The 21761-nt window shown below is 33.6% G+C and overlaps 1 protein-coding gene across 8 annotated transcripts in view; it reads right to left on the reverse strand.

Moving 5' to 3' along the window:
• The window catches only part of CTNND2 (catenin delta 2), a 1100293-nt gene that overhangs the window by 252041 nt on the left and 826491 nt on the right, over window positions 1-21761 (reverse strand). For all 8 annotated transcript variants that reach the window (XM_031952313.1, XM_031952441.1, XM_031952561.1 and 5 more), the window contains one exon: window positions 1569-1782. In XM_031952313.1, coding sequence (XP_031808173.1) covers window positions 1569-1782 — 214 coding nt within the window. The remainder of the gene's footprint in view (window positions 1-1568; window positions 1783-21761) is intronic.

The raw sequence follows: 21761 nt of genomic DNA on the forward strand, positions 1-21761 counted from the left end.
CTTTATGTGTAATTTCCAAAGTTTTCCTAAATATATTGTAAAAATTCAGCCTGGAAGTCAGAAGATCTGTATTTGACAGTTGATAAGTTAATAAAATTGCTATATAATGCTGAAAATTAGTGTTACAGACAAAAATATCTAAAGATATTTCTTAAAGGCACATTATGTGATAGGGATAGAAAATATTATTAAAGCATTGATACATGCACAGAATGCCTTTATTGACATCTCCCCAATAAAGACAATGGTTTTTTTCAGAAGAATCATGAAATTTTCCAATGTCTTGGAGAGGTTGTATACCTCTAGTGACATTCTATAGCTGGACTTGATTAGTTAATCACATAGGAAAGTGGAGATTCTCTGATTCACTGGAAAGGCATTCCATGTGATTTGCCACATTTGACATGGACCCTTTTGTTGATTCCTTCTATTGTGAGAGGGCCTCATTTCTTGGTTTCTGAATTTGTTCTTTTCTGTTCTAATTGATTAATTGACTTGTAAGTGTGGAAAGGTCAAAAGAGCAGCAACCTAAATGTTCTATAAAAGGGTTTGTAGCCAGTTTAGGATTAATGCCCCAGGGGAAGAAGAAGAGATAGTTAATGTGACCTTCAGGAACCCATTCCAGCAGTAAAGAGAAAGTGGCTTATCTAGTTGTCTTTAGACATGAATTCTTTGAGAGCAAAGCTATATAGGAACAGCCCTACTGCCTCTAGATACCATGTAGTTAAGAATATATTTTGAGATCTGGGGAAAATGTTTTAAATTTGCCATATATTCAAAATAAATATATTTTTGTAAAATATAGTTGATGTTAAGTGTTTAAATGGAACTAGTCCATTAATCATTGGCCTCTAATTTGAGGTGTGTGAGAAAGACCATAACCATTGGAGGCTCAACCCAGTAGCAATAGTGAAAAGAAACATAGAAGTCATCAAAGTATCCTAGAATTCTCAGGGGAAAATTAATAGGTTCAGCACTGAGAAAGTAAGTGAATGTTTTAACTCTCTACACATTAAACAAGTAACTAAAAGCTTAATGAGTACATTCAAGCAAGTTATTTAGGAAAGGGTAATTCTTTGAAAGGAAGTAAACATATCAGTGGTAGTATAAGAACTTATTGATACTGTTTTAATCATGGACAGAAATTGTATTGGACTCGTAATATTTTATAACAATTTTCTATTCTGTATGTTCATGTTTGGAATGAACATGAATTCTATTGAAGAGTTTAAACACAAACATTTCATTGCAACATCTTAGCAGCTATTATTTCGTTATTGTTCATATTTTTTTAATTGATGTTCATAATAGCAATGAGAAATTACCAGACTTTAAAAGAGATTCTGAAAAGTGGAGGGTGGTGTCTTAAAACAGATTAAACAATGTTCACTAAAATTTCCCTACATTTTCATGTAATTTCTAATTCTTCTTAAACTGTTAAATTATGTAAATACAATCATTACCATTCTATTATATAGATTACTTGATTAGTCCATGTGCTAGACATGATGAATATAAGAAAATTTACATTCTTGAAAATATAACACTATAACATAATTGTCTCTTACCTGTGACAAGTTCACGGATCTCCAGATCAGTAGTCTTGCGTAGTAATCGTACTAATGCTGGGATGCCCCCACAATTTTTCAGGGCAATTTTATTATCATCATTAGCTTTCCCATACACCAAGTTCCTCAAAGCTCCACAGGCACTGCGATGGACTTCTGTCATCCGATGGTCCAGCAGGTCCACCAGTAACTGTATGCCTCCTTGTCTTCTTATCTGAAATAGCCAACATATAAAACATTCATTTGAGGAAATAGGATTTACTATTAAGATTAAGAAATTATTCTTAATTGAACATTCTCTTTGATCAGTATCACTGTAAGATATTTAAAAAGAAAAGAGAACAAATAATCTTCCTTTTTAGATTCTAACAATATTATTTTTAATGTACAGAAAAAAAGGCACAAACTTTTGAATTTAAATCCCAGAATCTTATTTTTTGTTTATGCTTCAGAAAGGGTATACTATACCTTTATTTATGCAAATATGCTGATATAATACAAAAACATTGAGAAAATAATAATTGTTATTCATTAATAAGATTTTTTCTTTTTTAAAAAAATTAACCAAAGTCTTAAAGTAGCATTAGATTGATATTCAAATGTCAAAACAATACTTAATAGGAGAATTCCTCAAAGATTTCAAGGGTAAGTTGGGAATGATCTCAGGGGATTCTATCTGGATAAACCAAAATAATTAGGTTGGGAAGGTCATTTACAATGCTATCCTAGAACCAAAAACATTTAAATCCTTTTGGATAAAGAAGTGATCTTGAAGTGAGGAAACTGCATTCAAACCTTCCCTGTGACATAAACTAGGTGTATAATGCTAGATAAATCATTAACTTTACTGATTATACATTTCAGGGAAAATGATAACCTGCACTGGTAGAGACTAGATCAATGAAATAACAGTTCCTATTATTTCTATATTTAGTTCATTTAGATATTAGGTGAGTAATGGGGAAAAAAAGAAACTCTTTAATTCCATATTTTTACAAAACAAACAGAAACTAACTTGTGAATTTCACACAAATAGAACAAGACTGCTTACAGCACATTTCCTTAAGTAAATGTCTCAATGTCTTTTAGATGGATTGGCTTTTAGGCATATTTTAAAATTAAAAACAGCTTAGCTGTCAACAAAGCAAAGTGGGTACTTAATACAAAGACCATTTGATGAAGTTTTCATTAGAAAACATGCATTTGAGCATTTCTGATTTTAAAATGGGAAAATGACCAGATAACACTCAGCAATTTTCTTTACTTCAATGTTTTTCAATGGCCCAAGAATTTTCCTTTGGCGATTTATCTGTTGATTTCAAAATGACAGAATTTCGTGATAGTGTACATCTTGAGGAGCAAATACAGAAAATAGAAACCTACACTATATGATCGGTGCCCTTTTGTAACCTGTTTGAAATTCCTATTATTATTCTCTTCTCATAGTTATAGTACTGAACTTTGCTTTAAATACAAACATGCTACCGGGAAGGGCAGCTATTAAGCTTTTAATATAGTAATGTATTTATCAGGTTAACTCTCAGGAAGCAGACATTGAACAAATGGGATACTGAACATAACGACATTTTGATTAAGAGAAATATCTTGAGCATAGGTAAATTCAGAGCAAAAGCAGATCTGGGTGGGGGGATGTCCCGGATAACTTACATTAAGACATCAAAGGCATCTTGTAGAATATGGCTAAGAAAATTATAAAATCAATAAAAATGCATGCTGGAGGACTGGAAACAATCTTTTGTTTATTTGTAATTTTGCTCACGATCAAGCCCTGTATGTGTTTTTATGGCTTGTTATTTATTTGGAAGGCATGCTGTTTAGGTGATTGTATACAGGGCCCAAATTAATAATCAAATCTATGCCAAACCAAGGTACTATACTATGTTATAAAATTTTTGAGTGCATATTTAGGTACTAATTTAAAAAAAAAACTCTGAACAATATAAAGGTGATTTTGAAGTTTAGATTTTAAATGTATTTTATTTTTATTTTTGCTTTAAAAATGTTAAATTCTAATATATTGCTGTGCTGTATTAAGAGAAGCCTATTATTCAAGACTTGGGATGTCACAGAGTTAGTGACCATATCTAGAGAATAGAATTATAAAATTTTAAAGACATTGATAAACTAGAGAACATAAAAAGAATGATAGCCAGGATGGTGATACATCTCAAGATGTCATATGAAGATTAATTGAACAAACTGGGATGTTTGTCACTAAGGAGAAAGGGACTAGAGGGCAGAACTTTTAGCAATCAGTATAAGCTTTTGAAAATGTAGCTGTAATGTCAGGAAGAGCTTTGCTACAATTATAGCAATTCAAAAGTGAACTACCTCAGGAAAAAATGGGCTTCCCATCACTAGATCTCTTTTTTCAAAGGTTTGATAACCACTTGTTGGGTATATTATAGAAGCAATTGTTTTTCAGATGAAGCAAAGATTGTAGCAGATGGACTCTGGGATTCCTTTCCCCCTGGCATTTCAGGATTCAGATTGTAGAATTCTTTGAATAACTGCTTGGAGGGATATTTTTATATATGAAAACATGTATAATTTGATTTGATGTTTTATATATAAATAGAAAAGGTATTTATAGTATTTCTTGCTTTCATAAATAATTGTATTACTATTTCTACTAATTTATTGCAATATACTGATCACATGCTTGTTTAGCAGAATAAATTATAAAATACATTTTCTCCCAAAATAAGGTTATAGAACAACAAAATTGGAAAAAGTATGGGAGTATAAGATAGATAACTCCCTTTTTTGTCCTGTAACATGCACATTTTCAAATACAAGTTCATTATGTCTAATTAGATCTTATGTTCTATAATAAATATACAATCATAGATTACAAATTGGAAGGAATCTTATAAGGACATTTAAAGTGACCCATGCATCTGACAAATTTGGGAACTGTAGTTCATAAATGTTAATTGACTAGGCCAAGATCACACAGGTTAGTACATGCATGGCAGATCCAGAATTCAAGTCCTTTTCCACTGTACCATTTGTCTTGTAGTTCATTCAATGAAACAGAAACAAGGACAATTTGCAAACCTAAAAATTTAACTCCTTACAGAAGATACTGCATTCCCAGATACTTTCTTCAATACTGGCTATACCTTTGCTCATGGTCCCAGGCACAAGAGACCAGGGGAGAATGAAAGACATATTGGATTCTTTTTCCTCAGTGCCCTTCTAAGCAAGGCTCTCCCCCTACCTCTATGATTCAGAATCTTTTCCCTAAATGGGTTCTTGTAATTAAATGTGGGGGGAGTTAAAAAATTATGATTTATTACCAGTAAATATTTTTATTTATATACTTAGTTTATATACTTAAATACCCAGTGTTATGTAAAAATTTCTCAGGCAAAAAAAAGGTTGTGAGTGGGAAAAATTTAAGAAGCTCTGATCTAGATATACCACCATTTTCAAATCCTGATGGGTTTTATTTTATTTTATTTCTTTACCTGCTTGTTTATAATTCTCTACTATCTTTCTCGAAGGTTCTAATATCTGGGTCAATTTCCCCCAAATACCCTTGTTTGAAACTTCATCAAATGTCCTATGATCCATACCTTTGCTCCATTGCAGCTCCATGTAGAGGTGGCCATACCATTGAGCTTATCATCAACTATAAGTTTCACCTCTACTACTCATAATTTAGATAGCTCTCTGCTTACAACCTTCTATTCTTCCTTTTTTTTTCCTCTCTCTCTTTATTTCTTCCAAACCTATCTTCTGTCTTCATACCAAACTCCAATCACTCTACCCTTCTCTGCTTTCTTTGGCCATGCTATCATCACCTTTGTCCTGGCTTTTTTTTCTCCCTTCAAAATTTGGCTCTAATAAATTCTACTGTATATTTTCCTAACAATTAACCCTGGTCTAAAGTGAGTTAACACTGTCTACGTCTCTACCTCCCCAAATTGTTTTTGCTGCAGGGGAAGAAAATTCAGTTATGGTTTTGACAAACATAGTAAATATTTGTCATGACATTATAATAAACACACAATCTAAGTTTGAAATGCAGCTCCTCTATAATTTATAAATTTATAAATTTCTTCAAAGGTTATGCTCCATGTCCAAAGGGCTATCAAACTGTACATATCTTTTGACCCAGTGATGCCATTTCTGGGTCTAAATCCCAAGAAAATCATAAAGAAGCGAAAAGGACCTACATGTGCAAAAATGTTTGTAGCAGTGCTTTTTGTGGCAGCAAAGAATTGGAACATGAATGGATGTCCATCAATTGGGGAATGGCTGAACATGTTTTGGTATATGAAGATAATGGAATATTATTGTTGTATAAAAAATGATGAACAAACTGATTTTAGAAAGGCCCACAAAGATTTATGCAAACTGATGCTGAGTGAAACAAGCAGAACCAGGAATACATTGTATACAATAACAGCAAGAATGTGCAATCATCAACTATGAAAGACTTTTTTCTTCTTAGTGATTCAGTGATCCAAAGCAGTCTCAATAAGACTGTTGACAGAAAATGCCATCTGCAGCCAGAAAAAGAACTAAGGAGACTGAATGTAAATCTACAAATGCAATGTTCACTTATTTTTTTTTCCTGTTTTTTAAAATCTTCCCATGGTTTTTCCCTTTTGCTCTGATTTTTCTCTCTCAACATTAGCTGTTTTCTTCCACCCTCCCTGTCTGGGGAGAAAGACATTAAGGATTGTAAAAAGAATGGAAGAAATCCATTCCTTTCCTTTAAAAAAAATCCATTTTTGTAATTTTTGTCCAGAAACCATTTAGAACATTTATTAAGAGCTTGTTATATGTCAGACACTGAGCAAAGCATTGAGTATACAAATACAAGTAAGCAAGGTAGCTCCTGTCCTTAAGGACCTTACATTGAATTGAGGAAAGCAACATATAAAGGAACTGGAGCTGGCTGAGTAGGGGAGATAGCTATACTTTACTATGGTCTGGAGGTAGCTTGTGACCTGGAGAGTTGATTCATGCAAATTAAAAGCCAAAACCTACCTATGAGAACTGAAGGGAACCTCAGGGCAGAGTCCAAAGTGGGGATGGGGAGGAGAGATGAGGATAAAAGTCAGAAGACAGTCAGTATTACAAGAAGATGGTCAGAAGTTTAGCATACATTTAAGAAAATGTTTAAGCAGGAAGCTAGTTTGAACACTAATTACTAAAGAGGATACCAGCTTCAGAAATGTGAATATATACTAATCAATGTCTCCAATATTTTCATTTTTAGGAGAAATTTAACCAAATAATTTGATGGAAATTGAGAATATGTTTGTGAAAGTATCAGAATAAATCCCCAGGTTATAACATATTTTACTTTGATTTCCTGTTTATATTTATTATACCTTACTGGGTATAACATAAACCAATTTGAAGGCTGATATTAAATACTGAATTTGCATGTAGTTTCAGAATATCATGCACTTGATCCCCTAAAGTCATACTTATTTTAAATATGACATAAAACAAAGTTTTAAAAATGCAAAGAAAAGAAAAATAACAGAGGTCAGATAATAGCATAATTGGCATGCTGTAGGTGAAATAATGGGTAGTAGGTAGTTTTAGAATAGCAGGAAGAAAAACTGTTCTTCTTGTAGCTCCTTTATAGAAAAAATTAATTTTTAAAAAGGATTCTTGAATTCTCCACATGAATTGTAACATCTTATTTTCCTGCCCTTTACCTTAAACTTTTAAGTCTTTATAACCCAGGCAATTTGATGAGATTGTATTTTTCATGTAGGGAATTATAATATTACAAAGATAATTTCTTAAGATGTCATTGAAATGTGTTTCTTAAATGTGAATGTGATTTATTATGACAAAATAATGAGTTTGGTTTTTTCTACATAAATGTTTTACTCAAAAATAAGGGGACAATTTCATATATAGGAAATTATCTTTGGAATTTAAACAGGAATAGGAAAAAACAACCATGGCTATAGTTACAAATTCTTGGTGACATTAGTCTGTTTCCTTAACACATTTTAAAAGAGGTTTTGATTTAACCTCATTAAAGTCACTAAAAGCTCTGGGTTAAGACAAATATTGACTTAAATCACAAATTTAGGCAGTGGCTATTTTAAGGAGGCATGTTATTCATAGTTCACATTTATAAAATGCATTAATTTTTAGAAAGTATTTCACATATAGTATCTCATTTAATACTTACAACAACCCTGTGGGTATAAATATTACTATTACCCTATTTCATAGATAAGGAAATTGAGGATCATGGAAATTAAGTGACTTGTTGGGGTTTATACTTTACATAGGTAGTAACTAAGATGGGAATCAAACTTGGATATTTCTTAGCTAAGTACATCATACAGCATGTTATATGCGATAACCTTGATTCTCATCAGGACAAGCTCTTGAAAACAGCCTTATGAAGTATGGAATGGAGAATATGAACAAACATAAAATATGCTTCCTGATGGCTCATTGTCATCAAGGAATTTTTAAGAGAAGAAATTTAATATATGGCTGCTGATTGTTTGAAGCTGTAGACATAGTTTTGTGGGATGAGCACATTCTCAATTATTACAGAAACTGAAGATAGATTTTCAAAAAAAGTGATCTTAAACTTTAGATGGAGTTATAAACTCTCACATTTCTTAGAGAGAATTGTTACTCAAACATTCAAAGAACCTCTTTAAAAGGTAATAACATCTCTAAGATGGCAATTTCAAAGAGCAAACCCCAAAGATGCTGTTAATAATGAAGGCATTGTAGATCTTAATTTTCTTTCTACAGAAATTCATAAAGACCCTAGATTGAGTGTCTGGAAGAAATTAGGCTGAACATATGAGCAAAATGTTACTTTAAATTATGCCTAGAACACCAATGCTATCTATAATTCATATGTTCATAGGCATCAGATATAATAATTATTTTAATACTGATAGATATGATAAAACACACAATTGTGAGTTGAGCCATTTCCTGAAACTAGCTTTCTACTTGAGCATTATATTCTGGAGTGAATGGAAAATGAAACAGAATAAGATTATCTATATGTAGTTAATTTATAAAAAAATATTAAATATCATTTTTTATTAAAAAGAAGCACCTTCAAAAATACTATTATTTCTAACTGAAGAGTTCTCAGTTTTTAAGCAAAATGTGAAAAGTTTCCATTCCATAAAAATATCTCTTTCCTATAATGGTTTTAATATTTAGTCTTTTGTTTTCAACATGAGGTAGTGTGAAGTAGCCAGAGGACCAGAATTGGAGTTAATAAGACCACCAGGGTTCAAGTCCCATCTTTGACACGTTTGGTCTGCAGTGATCCTAGGCAAGAAAGCTAAATGGTCAGTGTCCTCAGGCAAACCCTGTAAAATTAGAGATAATTTGTCTGCCTATCATGGTGAAAGAGCTCTGTACTAGAAAAGTTCTTCATGTCTATGAAGTCACATTTTGGTTCTGATTAAAAGAAATGATTAGAAAAATTACTGCCCCTGAGTACTATGAAGAGATAAATAGTCCATCTGTAAGCATACATCTCTGTATATATATATAATTATCACTAAATCACAGAACAAAATTGATTCCAGGAATCCCAGGGTATCCCTTCAACATTTACTCCTGCCTTTCCTTAGAATGAACAACTTCTGTCTATACAAGAATTCCTTGGAGAGAAATTGTTACTTTTTTTATCTAATTCATCAATTTTAGTGACATAAAGAATATTTATTAGAGGAATATCAAGGTCATTTTTAAGTATATTATCTCCCACAATAATCTCCCACAATAACTATCACATTTCTACAGAATAAGCTTAACTGTTTCACTACTGTGGGATGATTGATTCAGGGGAAAAAAATCCTACTATCATACATCACACAATACAAGGTGGGAATCATTGTAGTAGTGCATGAGGGGGAGGGGAGAATGGACATTCCATAGTTACAACTGTCTACTTTTGATTTAGTATATGAACTGTCTGATTTGATAGATTAATGTATCTGATGTAAGATATAACTCATTAGATGAAATAGGTGACATATTTATTCTGGAATGAAATGATTCAAGTCACTTTGTATCATTTTAAGGTCAGTGACATCAATTTGACCAGTAAAATGCTATGAGAGATATTTGCCCAAAACATGACCAGTGTGTTCATTAATCAGAGTTTTCAGCAAAATAGCCCTTAATGTCCTGGTTGTTCTATATGTTAACTTAGGTAGGAAAAAACATGCATTCACTGCAAATACTGTCTAAACTCATAAAAGCATGTGGGTGGAACTATGCTTCTTTTATAAAATTCTAGGTGGTTCTATGTTACCATATCAAAATGTTCTAGGCAGTATTGAGAGCATCAGACAGAGTATATAGTTAAATGGTTTGGAAGCCAAATGGAAGATTATGCTATTAATAATAAAAAATATTTTCAATTACACCATGGCTTATATTCATTCAGAAATGTTTTCGTGTATATTATTTCTTTAATAATAGTAATAATGATGATGATAATAAATAATCAATTCCTAGATAGCAACAGAAAAAATTATGCTTCTGGTTACACACACACACACACACACACACACGAACACATGCATTTTTTTCATAGTCACTATAAAATAGTTACATGTGAAAAATTTCTTGAATATGCATATGATATCTGAAATACATAATTTAATTGCTATCTAGAAGCTGGGTAACATTATCATAACATGTGTGAAAAATCTTTGAAAAGTAGAAGGTATCATAAAATTGCAAGGTATTTTATTATTAATGGTATAGTATTCCATTTGACTTTAAGTCTATTTAACTGAATAACCTATTAGAGCTGAGATTCTGGAAACACTGATGTACATGGAGTCACAATTCTAATCTTATTCTGCTATTTTCTACCTGTGTGACTTTGAGACAGATGACTTTTCCTCCCTAAATCTTACCTCTCCATCTACAAATTGAAGGAATTAGACTAAATGATCTATCACATACTATTTGGTTTCTAGTCTATGATCCAATGATAGTTGCCAAAGACCTCTAAAGGTGCTGCCTTAGCTTAGACTTTTAAGGATTTACCACCATCCTAAAGAAAGATAGTCAGGAATGAAAAAAAAAGTGAATAAGCATCAAAAGAGAAGGATCTACTGTATTCAACCTAAATAACTAGCTGTATTAACAAACTAGCTACTGGGAATAGTCTTAACTCTGAGAAAAAAAATGCTCTGATTTAGCATGGAAATTGTTACATTTGAATCAAAGAAAACAAAGGCACAAATGAGATACAATAAAACATATTTAAGTGTCTACTATGAATGAGGTACAATACTAGGTATTTGAAATACAATAGGACACTCTCAAGAACTTACATTCTATTGGGAGAGATATTAGTTTTGTGCTGAAGCAAAATTATATCAGCTTCTAAGACCTAGTTATTAAAATTTTAGCACAAGTCTTTATATATCAAGAATTAGCAAATGCTACAAACTACTGTTTGAATTATTGTTTTGTTGATTGCCTAGACTTAAGAAAGTGATAGTGAAAAGTATAACTTTTTTTCCCCGAGAGCTGGTTCTGAAACATCTCCTAGCATACATACTCAGCACATATACCCATAACTATAAGATAAGGTAAAAGATGAGCAGGACAAAGGAATGTCAGAGAGAAGATGCTTTTAGAACATTTGAAAAGGATAGAAAAATAGCAATAGTAACATAGATTAGGGGAATTTTATGGAAGAGATTGGGAAAGTTTTTGACAAGCATGAAAAAAAAAGAGGATTCTGAAAAGCTGAGGGATATGACCAAGGATGTTTGCAGGTATTTAGATGAGCAGAAAATAGCTACTCCCTCCAAGGTGGCTAGATTTTTCTAAAGGAAGAGCAAACCCATCTTCTTCCTTTTAGCTAGTTCCAAAGGCATGACTTTTATTGAATCAGCACTTCCACATGAGATAGTTAAGTTTCTTTTGGAATAGAGAACTGGGCCTAGAATTCAGAAGTTAAAAATGCAACTTTAGATACTTACTAGCTGTGTGACCCCCCAGCAAGTTAACTTAAGTTCTGCTTCCCTCAGTTTCCTCAGTTACAAAATGGAAATCATAACAGCACCTATCTCAAAGGGTTATTATGATGATCAAAAGAAAAAAAATATTTGTAATATTTTTAAGACACAATGCCTTGATATTTCTCTTATTAGACTGTAAACCACTTGAGGGCAGTAAAGTGTCTTTTGCTTCTTTATGACTTCCCAGAGCTTAGTAGAGCACTTCTGGCCTTAGACACTTATTAGCTGTGGGACTCTGGGTAAATCACTTAACCTATTTTGCCTCAGTTTCCTCATCAGTAAAATGAGCTGGAGAAGAAAATAGCAAAACATTTTAATATATTTGCCAAAAAAATCCCAAATAGGGAGACAGAGTCAGACACGACTTATACAACTGAACAGCAACAACACAATCACAACCACAACAATCTCTTGAGTCTGGAAATTTTCTCTAGCTGGCTTTCATGCCTGGAATATTCTCCTTCATTTCTACCTTCTGGATTCCCTGGCTTCTTTCAAGTGCCAACTATGATCTAATCTACTTCTTAATTCTAGTGCCTTTCCACTATTAATTATTTTCCATTTATGTCATTGTTTTTACACATTTGTTGGCTTCTTATCTCCATTAAATTGTGAGTCCTTCAATGCAAGGATGGTCTTTTGTGACTTTTTGCTTTCTCAGCTCTTGGCACAGTGCTTGTTGATTAGTAGGCACTTAATAAATGATAGCTAAGATACTTACAGAGGAAACCTGACCTTCAGTCTGATGAAATTCTTTTCTGAATGACATATTCCCTCTTCAAATTCTGTGTCAGTGCCCATTCAGATTTTCAGCACCTCACAGTCTCTCCCAGGACAGGAAACACATTCCCTTATACCCATTCCTCAGTATCCCCACCTCCATTCACTGAATGGACATTGCCTCAATCAAATGAAGACCTGTTAGTTTAAAAATAGGTGCATTCCCACTGCATTGAGGGCCGTCTCCATTTGTCCTATTTACATCTTGCCAGTAGACACAAATGCTTCTGGAAGACTTAGGCAGGTGACCTTGCATATTCCTCCATCACTTAAATATAATTCACTTGCAATGTTATAGCATCACTTCCAGATATTATGGTCCTCTTTGAGCACAATAACCACAATCACAAGTACATTTCCATTCACATTTTCCTGACATCTCCTCCCCTAGCAGAGGATTCAGTCTTTTTCAAAGTTTTGCTACAAGTGAATTCCAGGCATGAGTGGCAGGATACCAAATGTATAGAAAAGGGAGATGGCTTGATGAATTTAGGAAACATCTAGTCCTAGAGAAGAGTTCAAAAATGATCTTTCAGTCTCCTTTAGCCTTTCCATTCTATTATTGAAATAAAAACTGATGTCAAAGAGAGGATAAAAGCCTTTTTCTGGTCTGAACACAAATCGTTATTCAGTTCTGAATTTCACAATGAGATGCTTTAACAGTGAAAAGTATCTGATGGCAATAAACAAATTACATATACCACCTTCTTTGGCCCTTTCAATTTCACCTTTTTCTACCTGCAATCATGAGCAGTGAAGTTTTGTAGACATTCAGAATGTCTGAGAATGAATTACAGTCAGATATAAAGAAGTGAACAGCATGCTACCAACATTCTCTATTAAAAACTGTGTTGCCTGTCACTAGGGTCAACGCCAGGGCCAAGCTGCTCCTAAGTGCTGTCTATTTAGGAAGTGAGAACTTCTCTCTCTTTTTTTCATATACTTATACATCAAAGCTCTGGATGGATGAAAGGCAAAGGCTATTTTCAACATTTTTCTTTCAGGTTACTTACAAAAGATGTTTTCCCAGGAGAAAAAAAAGAGGAAGTGAATCTAACAAAGGTAGAATTTTTAGATTTATGTTAGTACCAACATCTAAAACATTTATTGAAAATATAACTAACATTTCCCCACTTTAACTGTAGTTAATGACCTGTCTTGAAAAATATCTGACTATGATATTCATACTATATTAAAATTTTTTAAAATATCAATCGACTTTTCTTTTACTATTTGATGCCATTATATTTCAACCTGAACTGAGGTGAAGTCTTCCCTGAATGTACATTTTTTTCCTCCTCTGAGTTTTATAGAAATTTGTTCTTTCCTCTCTTAAATTACTTTTTTATCCTTAAAAAAAAAACCTATTTGATCAGTCTTGTTAATTGGAACAAGTATCTATTAAGTGCTTAATGTGTTCCATGTTCTGTACTAAATGCTTTGAATGCAAAGAAGAAGGTAAGAAAGAAGGGGGAGATGAAGGAAAGGAGGAAGAGAGACAAAGAGACGTAAGAAGGGAAAAGGGAGTAAGGAAAGAAAAAAGAAGAAAGGAAATAAAAAGGAAGCAAGGAAGGAAAGAAGGAAGAAAGGAAGTAAAGAAAGAAGGAAAGAAGGAAGGGAGGAAAGAAGGACCAAAGGAAGGTGTGAAGGAGAAAAAGAGAGAGGAAAGGAGGGAGGGGGAAGGAATGAAGGAAGAAAGAAAGGGAGAAAGGAAGGGAAAATGGGAGAAAAGAAGGAAGGGAGGAAAAGAAAAAGTAAGGAAGGGAAAGAGGGAGGAAGGGAGGAAGGAAATACCCCAATCTCAAGGGGTTTATATCTCAAGGAGATGACATGTAAATGGCTGAGGGACATATAAGATACATACAAAATGGATGGAATGCAACCTTAGACGAGAAGATTCCAGTAGCCGAGTATTAAAGTAGATTGTAGAATTTTTAGAGGGAAGTCTAGTTTAAGAAGATGAGAAAGGTAGGAAATAGTCATTTTATCCACATACTGAATTATATGTATTTTTATACATGTCTTCTTTTCCCTATTAAAGGTCAGGGACTGTGCATCTTTTTCTTCCTTTAATTCTTCAGTGCCTCTCCTTCAGATACTCAATAAGTATCTATTGAATGAATGAAAGGAATTTCAGGGCCACGCAAAGGGAACAGACAGGCACATGGTGAACATAAATAAGCTGTAGTCTATTCCCAACAAAGAGATAAAGGGATAAGAGGCATGAAGGATATAAACAAAGTGATGTATGAAAGGAAAAGGAATAAGCTGATCATGTAGAAAGAACAAGAGCTAAGAGGTAGATAGCCCAGATGTTTCATTATTATAAATATAACTTCAGGAGATCTGGAGGAAAGCTCCCTGCATGTTGGGTAAATCCCTTAAGAAATTAGAGAAAACAGAATAAGAAGGCAAGCATGGTTACAATATGTACTAATAGGGTAAGTACCTACATCATTCACAGAACATCCACTGACACTCAGATTATAGAGATGATGAAAATAACAAACACTTTAATTCAATTGTAACTACACAAGTTTAAAGGATTAAAAAGTCCTGAATCATAAGTAAAAGATATAGGGGTAGAAATGTCGTAGAGATCATCTCCTGTCCCCTCATTTTGAAAATATGGAAGTTTATGCTCATTAAATGTAAGCAGATGGTAAAATAAATAAGATTTCCATCTAAGTCCTTGAACTCCAAGGCTCCTGATGCACTTTCCATTACAACACATCCTCTCTCGCTCCCTGACGCTGCTTCCAGTCATCCTGCCCCTCATCTGTGCCCTGACTCTTGCTTCTGTACAAACTCAAGCCTAGGTTGGAGTTCTCTTCCTGTTTTTCTGGGTCTGTAAAAAAAAAAAAAAAAAAAAAAAGCATGCTCTTTTATTTCTACCTGAGTCAGAGAATTCTTTTGATTTCATTTTTTTTTTTCTATTGCCTAATTCATCAACTTTGGGCCTGGTCATAGGGTCATAATAAACATGTGCTAACCTTTCTCATTAGAGATAAAGTCGGTTACCTTTTTCTTGTCCCAAAAAGAATGGCTTCTGGATACAAAAATATCACTTTTGTGACAGCAAAAAACCAAACCAAACCAAATCTTAGAAACCCTGGAAATGAAGTGGATGCCTATCAAGTAAAGATTTGCTGAATGAATTGGCGAACATTAAAAAAACCCATCACAGGGTTATAAAAAATGACAGTTATGAGGTATTCAGAGAAACTTGGGAGGACATGAAGTAAATTGGGTAGAATATGTAATGTTCTCTTCTCTACAATATATTGCTCTCTGGGAGCAGGTTTTTTGGGGAGCTTCTAGGAGCAGCTTTAGTTTCAGTTCAGTGTAATAATCACCTCAATGGAGCCAGGAATTAAAGTCCAGTCCTTTATTGTCTTTTACAAAATAGCCCAGTTAGTTTTCTTAGAGGCCTATCTCTCTCCTTGGTTCTGAGAGCTCCTGTTGCTAGTCCTTTAAGCTCTTCCAGCTTCTGCCTCTAGCTCAACTCTGACTCCTGGCTTCTCAATGTCCCAGGGTGCTCCCAGTGGGCTTGTCCTTTTATATGCTCTTTTAGAGGTGTGAACTCAAAGGTTGACTCCTCCTCCAAGAGGGAGATTGTGGGCTTCTGACTTGTGAATCTTCTCCCTGACTTGTGAATCACGTGGACTCCTTTATGACTTGTGAATCTTGTAGAACTCCAATGAGTATTAAATACATTAGTGAGCTAGAGAACTGTTAAGTATCATGCTAAATTAGATAACTGACTTAGAACCTTGTAAGAATTATAACAAGAATAAGCAAAACCAAGAGATTTATATGAATGACTTGAGTGTTTATATGATGGGTAAATATTGCATTCTGAGCAAAAGTCAGGTAGTGATTTTCTAGGCTATGAGTCAAAGAAATAGAAAAGTCCTCAAGAGTAGCCTTTTATATGATAAAATAAAGAATCCAATAACTTTAACATTCCAAAGTTTTGACATTTCCTTGGTCAATTATTGTTTTGTGTGTGTGTGTGTGTGTGTGTGTGTTTTAGTGGAGCAGGCCTTGAATATATTTGTTGTAGGAAAATATTGATGTCCTTTTTATTTGTGTATGTATGTATGTATATATGTATGTATGTCTAGAAGATCAATAGTTTTCTTGGTCAGGATGAATATAGAGCAATATTGGTAATTGTGACGAGTCAATATTCGATTTGCCTGACAGAATTTTATAATTCTAACAATTTAAAAAAAATTGGAAAGCACATCCATAATATATCTATTTTAAAGTACTACAAAGGTAGTTGAAAGCTCATTACAGGAACTTTGTGTGATGATCTATATTTAGGATGGAAACAACTAGTTAGATAATTACATCTTTCTGCTGCCAGTCATAAATCCAACTTTCAGTCTTCAAATGATGTAACTGATCAAGTTATGGTAACTCATATCTAAAGAGTATATTAATGTTGTATGACATCCTCTGCAAGATAAACAGTGTAAGTGTTATCAGGCTCATTTTATAGATGAAGAAACTGAGGCATGTAGAAACAAAGTGATTTATTGCTCAAGTTTACCAAAGGAAAGTAAAAGTGACAGTGCTTGAATTTAAACCTAAAGTCTTTGACTTTTAATACACTAAGAATCCTTTCAAGTATATTGTATATTTTAGTATTCTATTTATTATAATCATAATGTTTATTTTTATTCTATAAATGTGTGTATATATATACACATGTACACACATACATTACGTAATTTGTTCCTCATCTAATCTTGGGGGTTAGAGAACATCAATATGATCCAAAAAGCAATTATTGAAGTGATTCAGGCCAATTCCAATAGACTTGTGATGGAGAGAGTCATCTGCATCCAAAGAGATGACTAAGGGGACTGAATGTGGATTACAAAATAGCTTTTGTGTCTTTTTTGTTGTTGTTGTTGTTTGTTTCCTTGCCTTTTTCTTTCTCATTTTTTCCCTTTTTGATCTGATTTTTCTTGTGCAGCATGATAAATGTGGATATTATGTTTAGAAGAATTGTACATGTTTAACCTGTATTGGATTGCTTGCTGTCTAGGGGAGGGGCAGTTGCGAAGGGAGAGAGAAAAATTCAGAGCTAGGTTTTACAGGAGCAAATGTTGAAAACTATCTTTGCATGTATTTTGAAAAATAAAAAGCTATTGTTAAAACCAAATAAAAACAAACAAAAAGCAATTATTAAGTGCCTACTAGGTATAAGACCCCACAGTGATAAAGATATTTAGACAAAAACAAATACCCTAACAAAAGCCAATCTCAACCCTCAAGAAGCTTATATTCTATTGGGAGAGGATGTAACATTTAAATAGTGAATTTATATTAATATACATGATAATTAGAGAAGGAAGAGAACTAACAATGAGTTTTAAGTAAAAGAAAGCATATATGTTGATAATTAAAGGAAGGGAGGAACTCTGTAGAAAAGGTGTACTCTAGACTACATAGAAACCCTATGGAAAGACACAGGCAGAAAGTGCCTACAGTTCCCAACTTCACACAATGTCAATATCATCTCTTAGCTTTGGTCTCACCTGATTCCTCAGAACCTGGAGGATTTTCAGTTTGGTGCATCCATCTGTTATGCTAGCCCTCTTCTCTCATTGGTGAGTTCCTCCTGGGACTTCCATTTTAGGGAGAGGCCTAAGCCAGCCAACTTGCATTTCCCTCTCAAAAGTGTTTTTAAGTTTTTGTACTTTAATACTATGTTTCCATGTGAGTTTCTTTATCATCCCCATTCCTATCTCCTTATTCCATTTTCTATGTTGTTTTCCCCATTAGAGCGAAAGCTCTTTGAGAGCAAGAACTAGCTTTTCACTTCTACCTGTATTCCCAGCTCTTAGAATAATGCACAGCATATTATGCTTAAAAATGCTTGTTTCCTACCTTTCTGGTACATTCAGGGTACCACAAGCAGACAAGTTCGGCTACAGCAAAGAGGACATGAAGGCAAGATGTAATATGTAATAAAGCTCAAATGTTAGGATACTTCCAGGAAACTTTAAATGAGATTGGTATTTTATTCCAATGGCAAAAAGGAACTACTGATGGTCCAGAGCAGGGAATGATTCAGTCAGATTTGTGACTTCAGGGAGATTATGTTGGTAGTTGTGTGGAAGATGATTTGGAAAAAAGAGAGAATAGATACCATGAAAATAATGAGAAGACTGTTGTAAAAGACTAATAAGAAATCATAAGCATCAGATTTACGGTGGTAGCCATATGACAAGGGAATGGATGTATGAGACATTATAGAGACATGATCAAGATTTGCTAACATATGGTGGGGCTGAGGTTATAAATGATAGAGAAGAATAGCACATAACTCAAAATCTGTGAATCTGCATGGAAGAACAGTGATTTTTTTTTTTCACATAAATAGGGATGTTTGAAAGATGAGTGCATTTAGAGTAAAAAATAATGAACTCATTTAAAAATCATTAAGTCTGACATCTAGGTGGCTCAGTGGCTAGAATACCTGACCTGGAGTCAGGAAGTCTCATCTTCCTAAGTTCAAATCTGGTCTCATATACTTACTAGCTTTTTATTAGCTCTTGCCTCAGTTTCCTCATCTGTAAAATGAGGTGAAAGGGAAATGTTAAGCCACTCCAGTATCTTTACCAAGGAAACTCCAAAAGGGTTCATGAGTGCTTGGACATGACTGAAAAATGACTAAATAATGAACTATCTACCTCAGGCAGTTTTTGTGAGGAACAAATCAGATAATGTATAATGTTGTAAACGTCAAAATTTTAGTTCATTAATCCTTACCACATCTCCACTATTATTTGTATTTTTACCTCACCCAAGTACATATTAAATAAGACTAAACTGCAAAGATAGTAGAAGAAAGTCATTTTAAAATTGGTTATAAGACATTAATACTATTATTATTACCAACAACTTTTATATAACATGCTTTGCAAAGCATGTTATATATATTATTACATTTTATCTTCATAATAATCTCATGAGATAGGTAACATTATTATCCTAGTTTTCAGAGAAAGATACTGCTAAACCTGAAAGGGGTTAAATTATTTTGCCAAGATCACAAGGCTCTTAAGTATACAAGTCTGGATTTAATTTCAGTTCTTTCTTACTCCAAGTTTAGTACTCCATTCACAAGGTCACCTAGCTACTACACAAGACTAGCACCTTAAGCTCTCAGTCCACATTTTTTGAAGTTAGATGATCCTTGCTTGTAGAATTTATCCTCATTTTTGCATATCAAAGAATAAGATAACACTTTGCCTAGTACATGGACCATGTATTAACTAGTATTTATGGATATCAGGATAATACATGGGCTCACATAGAATCTAAAGCAAAACTGCAAAACAAATCTCCAGTCTCAGAGGATATTTTGCAATGTTCTTATAATGTTAAAAGTAAAGATTCTTAAGACAGGTAATTTTTTTTTCATTCAAATATTTGGAAGTCTTTGTAGAAAGTAAATGGAACAGATCTTTAATGAATAACTAAAAAATTGTTTAGTTTTCAAATCATTTCTAATGAGCAGTAATGAACTGAACCAGCTATGCCCGGAGAAAGAACTCTGGGAGATGACTAAAAACCATTACATTGAATTCCAAATCCCTGTATTTATGCCCACCTGCATTTTTGATTTCCTTCACAAGCTAATTGTACAATATTTCAGAGTCTGATTCTTTTTATACAGCAAAATAATGTTTTGGTCATGTATACTTATTGTGTATCTAATTTATATTTTAATGTATTTAACATCTACTGGTCATCCTGACATCTAGGGGAAGGGGTGGGGGTTAAGAGGTGAAAAATTGGAACAAGAGGTTTGGCAATTGTTAACGCTGTAAAGTTACCCATGCGTATAACCTGTAAATAAAAGGCTATTAAATAAAAAAATAATAAAAAAGAAAAAAAAAAAGAATTGTTTAGTCTTGTAAGGGCCTGGAAAAAAGAAAGATCTCTCCATTTACTTTATTGGTCATTAGCAGTTTAACTGCTTAGTATGTATCATGGCATGGTATTCAGAACAACAGGATACCCCAAAAATGATATGCCACAGCTGTCGCCTACTTCCTATTCATATGACATATTCTGTAAAGTAATAACAAAAAGAACTTTTCAAAGATGTGAATTCTAAAGAAAGAAAAACACAAGACAAAACTATCAGGTGATCTCTAATGTACGGTTACAGCATATAGACATTAAGTATTTTATTAGAAATTGGAAGAAGAAAAATTAAGCTTTTGTTTGACTTGAAGTTTTGGACACTGAGTTTCTTGTGAATAAGATATTATTCTGAGAAATGACAAACCCAAAATAATAAGTAATAATGAGAACTTTTAGCACTATTAATAAAGAAGGCACCAGAGAACTAGAACTCATCAAAATGTAAATGTCAGATAAAATACATGCCAAGTGACTTCTTTGACTTCTGTAGCTATTTATTCATGAGGAAGATAATACTATCTTTTCTTTCTGTTAATAAAGGGTAGACAACAAAAAAAGGAAAGTGGCAGACACTGTCAGGGTCACTCACCCTATTAGATGGGTTTTGCCTGACTTTTTAATGGAAAATTATTAGAGATGAGTGAGGAAGTGACCTATGTGTCAGAAAAAGAAAATGTTATTTTTTTTCTGAGAGAATAATATACCTTTAGACAAAGACTGCTTTACTCTGTAAATAATAGCTAAACATAAATGAAAATGGTGAAGTAGCAGAAAGAATTCTTCCCTTCTTCCTCACCTCCTCCTCCTACAACAGACATCTGATCAAGTCTTGATTGGAAAATGCAAGAATAAAATCACTTTTTTTCTAGCCCAAGTCAGTAAAGGGAGACAGAAGCAGCCAGAAATGAGAGAGGCTATATACCAAAACAAGATGAGGCACAGAAGAGAACAGTACTATAGAGGAACCTAAACTTAAACAGAGTGCAAAAATAAATATCAACTGGCAGCTCTGTTGCTCACAAAATTTCCAGGTTATAGATCTAGGGCTACCTGAGGAAGAGATCTTTGCCTAAGGATATTGATGTAAAATGGGGAGTGGGTAGCAGTCTTAATCCCTCTACTGAGTAAGAAACAAGTTCAAAACCAAGTGTCAGCTTTGTCAGCCTGACTCCATGATTCCACTGCATCTCAGTGTCAGTTTCTAGCACAGTCTGAAATATTCAGTAGAATAACCAGGGCAGGAATCCTGGATCAAAGGAAAGTCTGCAGTTCTGACACTCAACCAGCTGAACTTTCCAGTTTACTGAGAGTGATTAAGTCTAGAACTCCCACTGGGCCAAGTGCCCAGATGTGTTGCTTAGACTCAAACCCAAGTCAGGAACTTTCAGAGCTCAGATCAGAAAACAGCCCACAT

This window comes from Sarcophilus harrisii, chromosome 1 (genome assembly GCF_902635505.1).
Source record: "Sarcophilus harrisii chromosome 1, mSarHar1.11, whole genome shotgun sequence".
Lineage (NCBI taxonomy): Eukaryota > Metazoa > Chordata > Mammalia > Dasyuromorphia > Dasyuridae > Sarcophilus > Sarcophilus harrisii.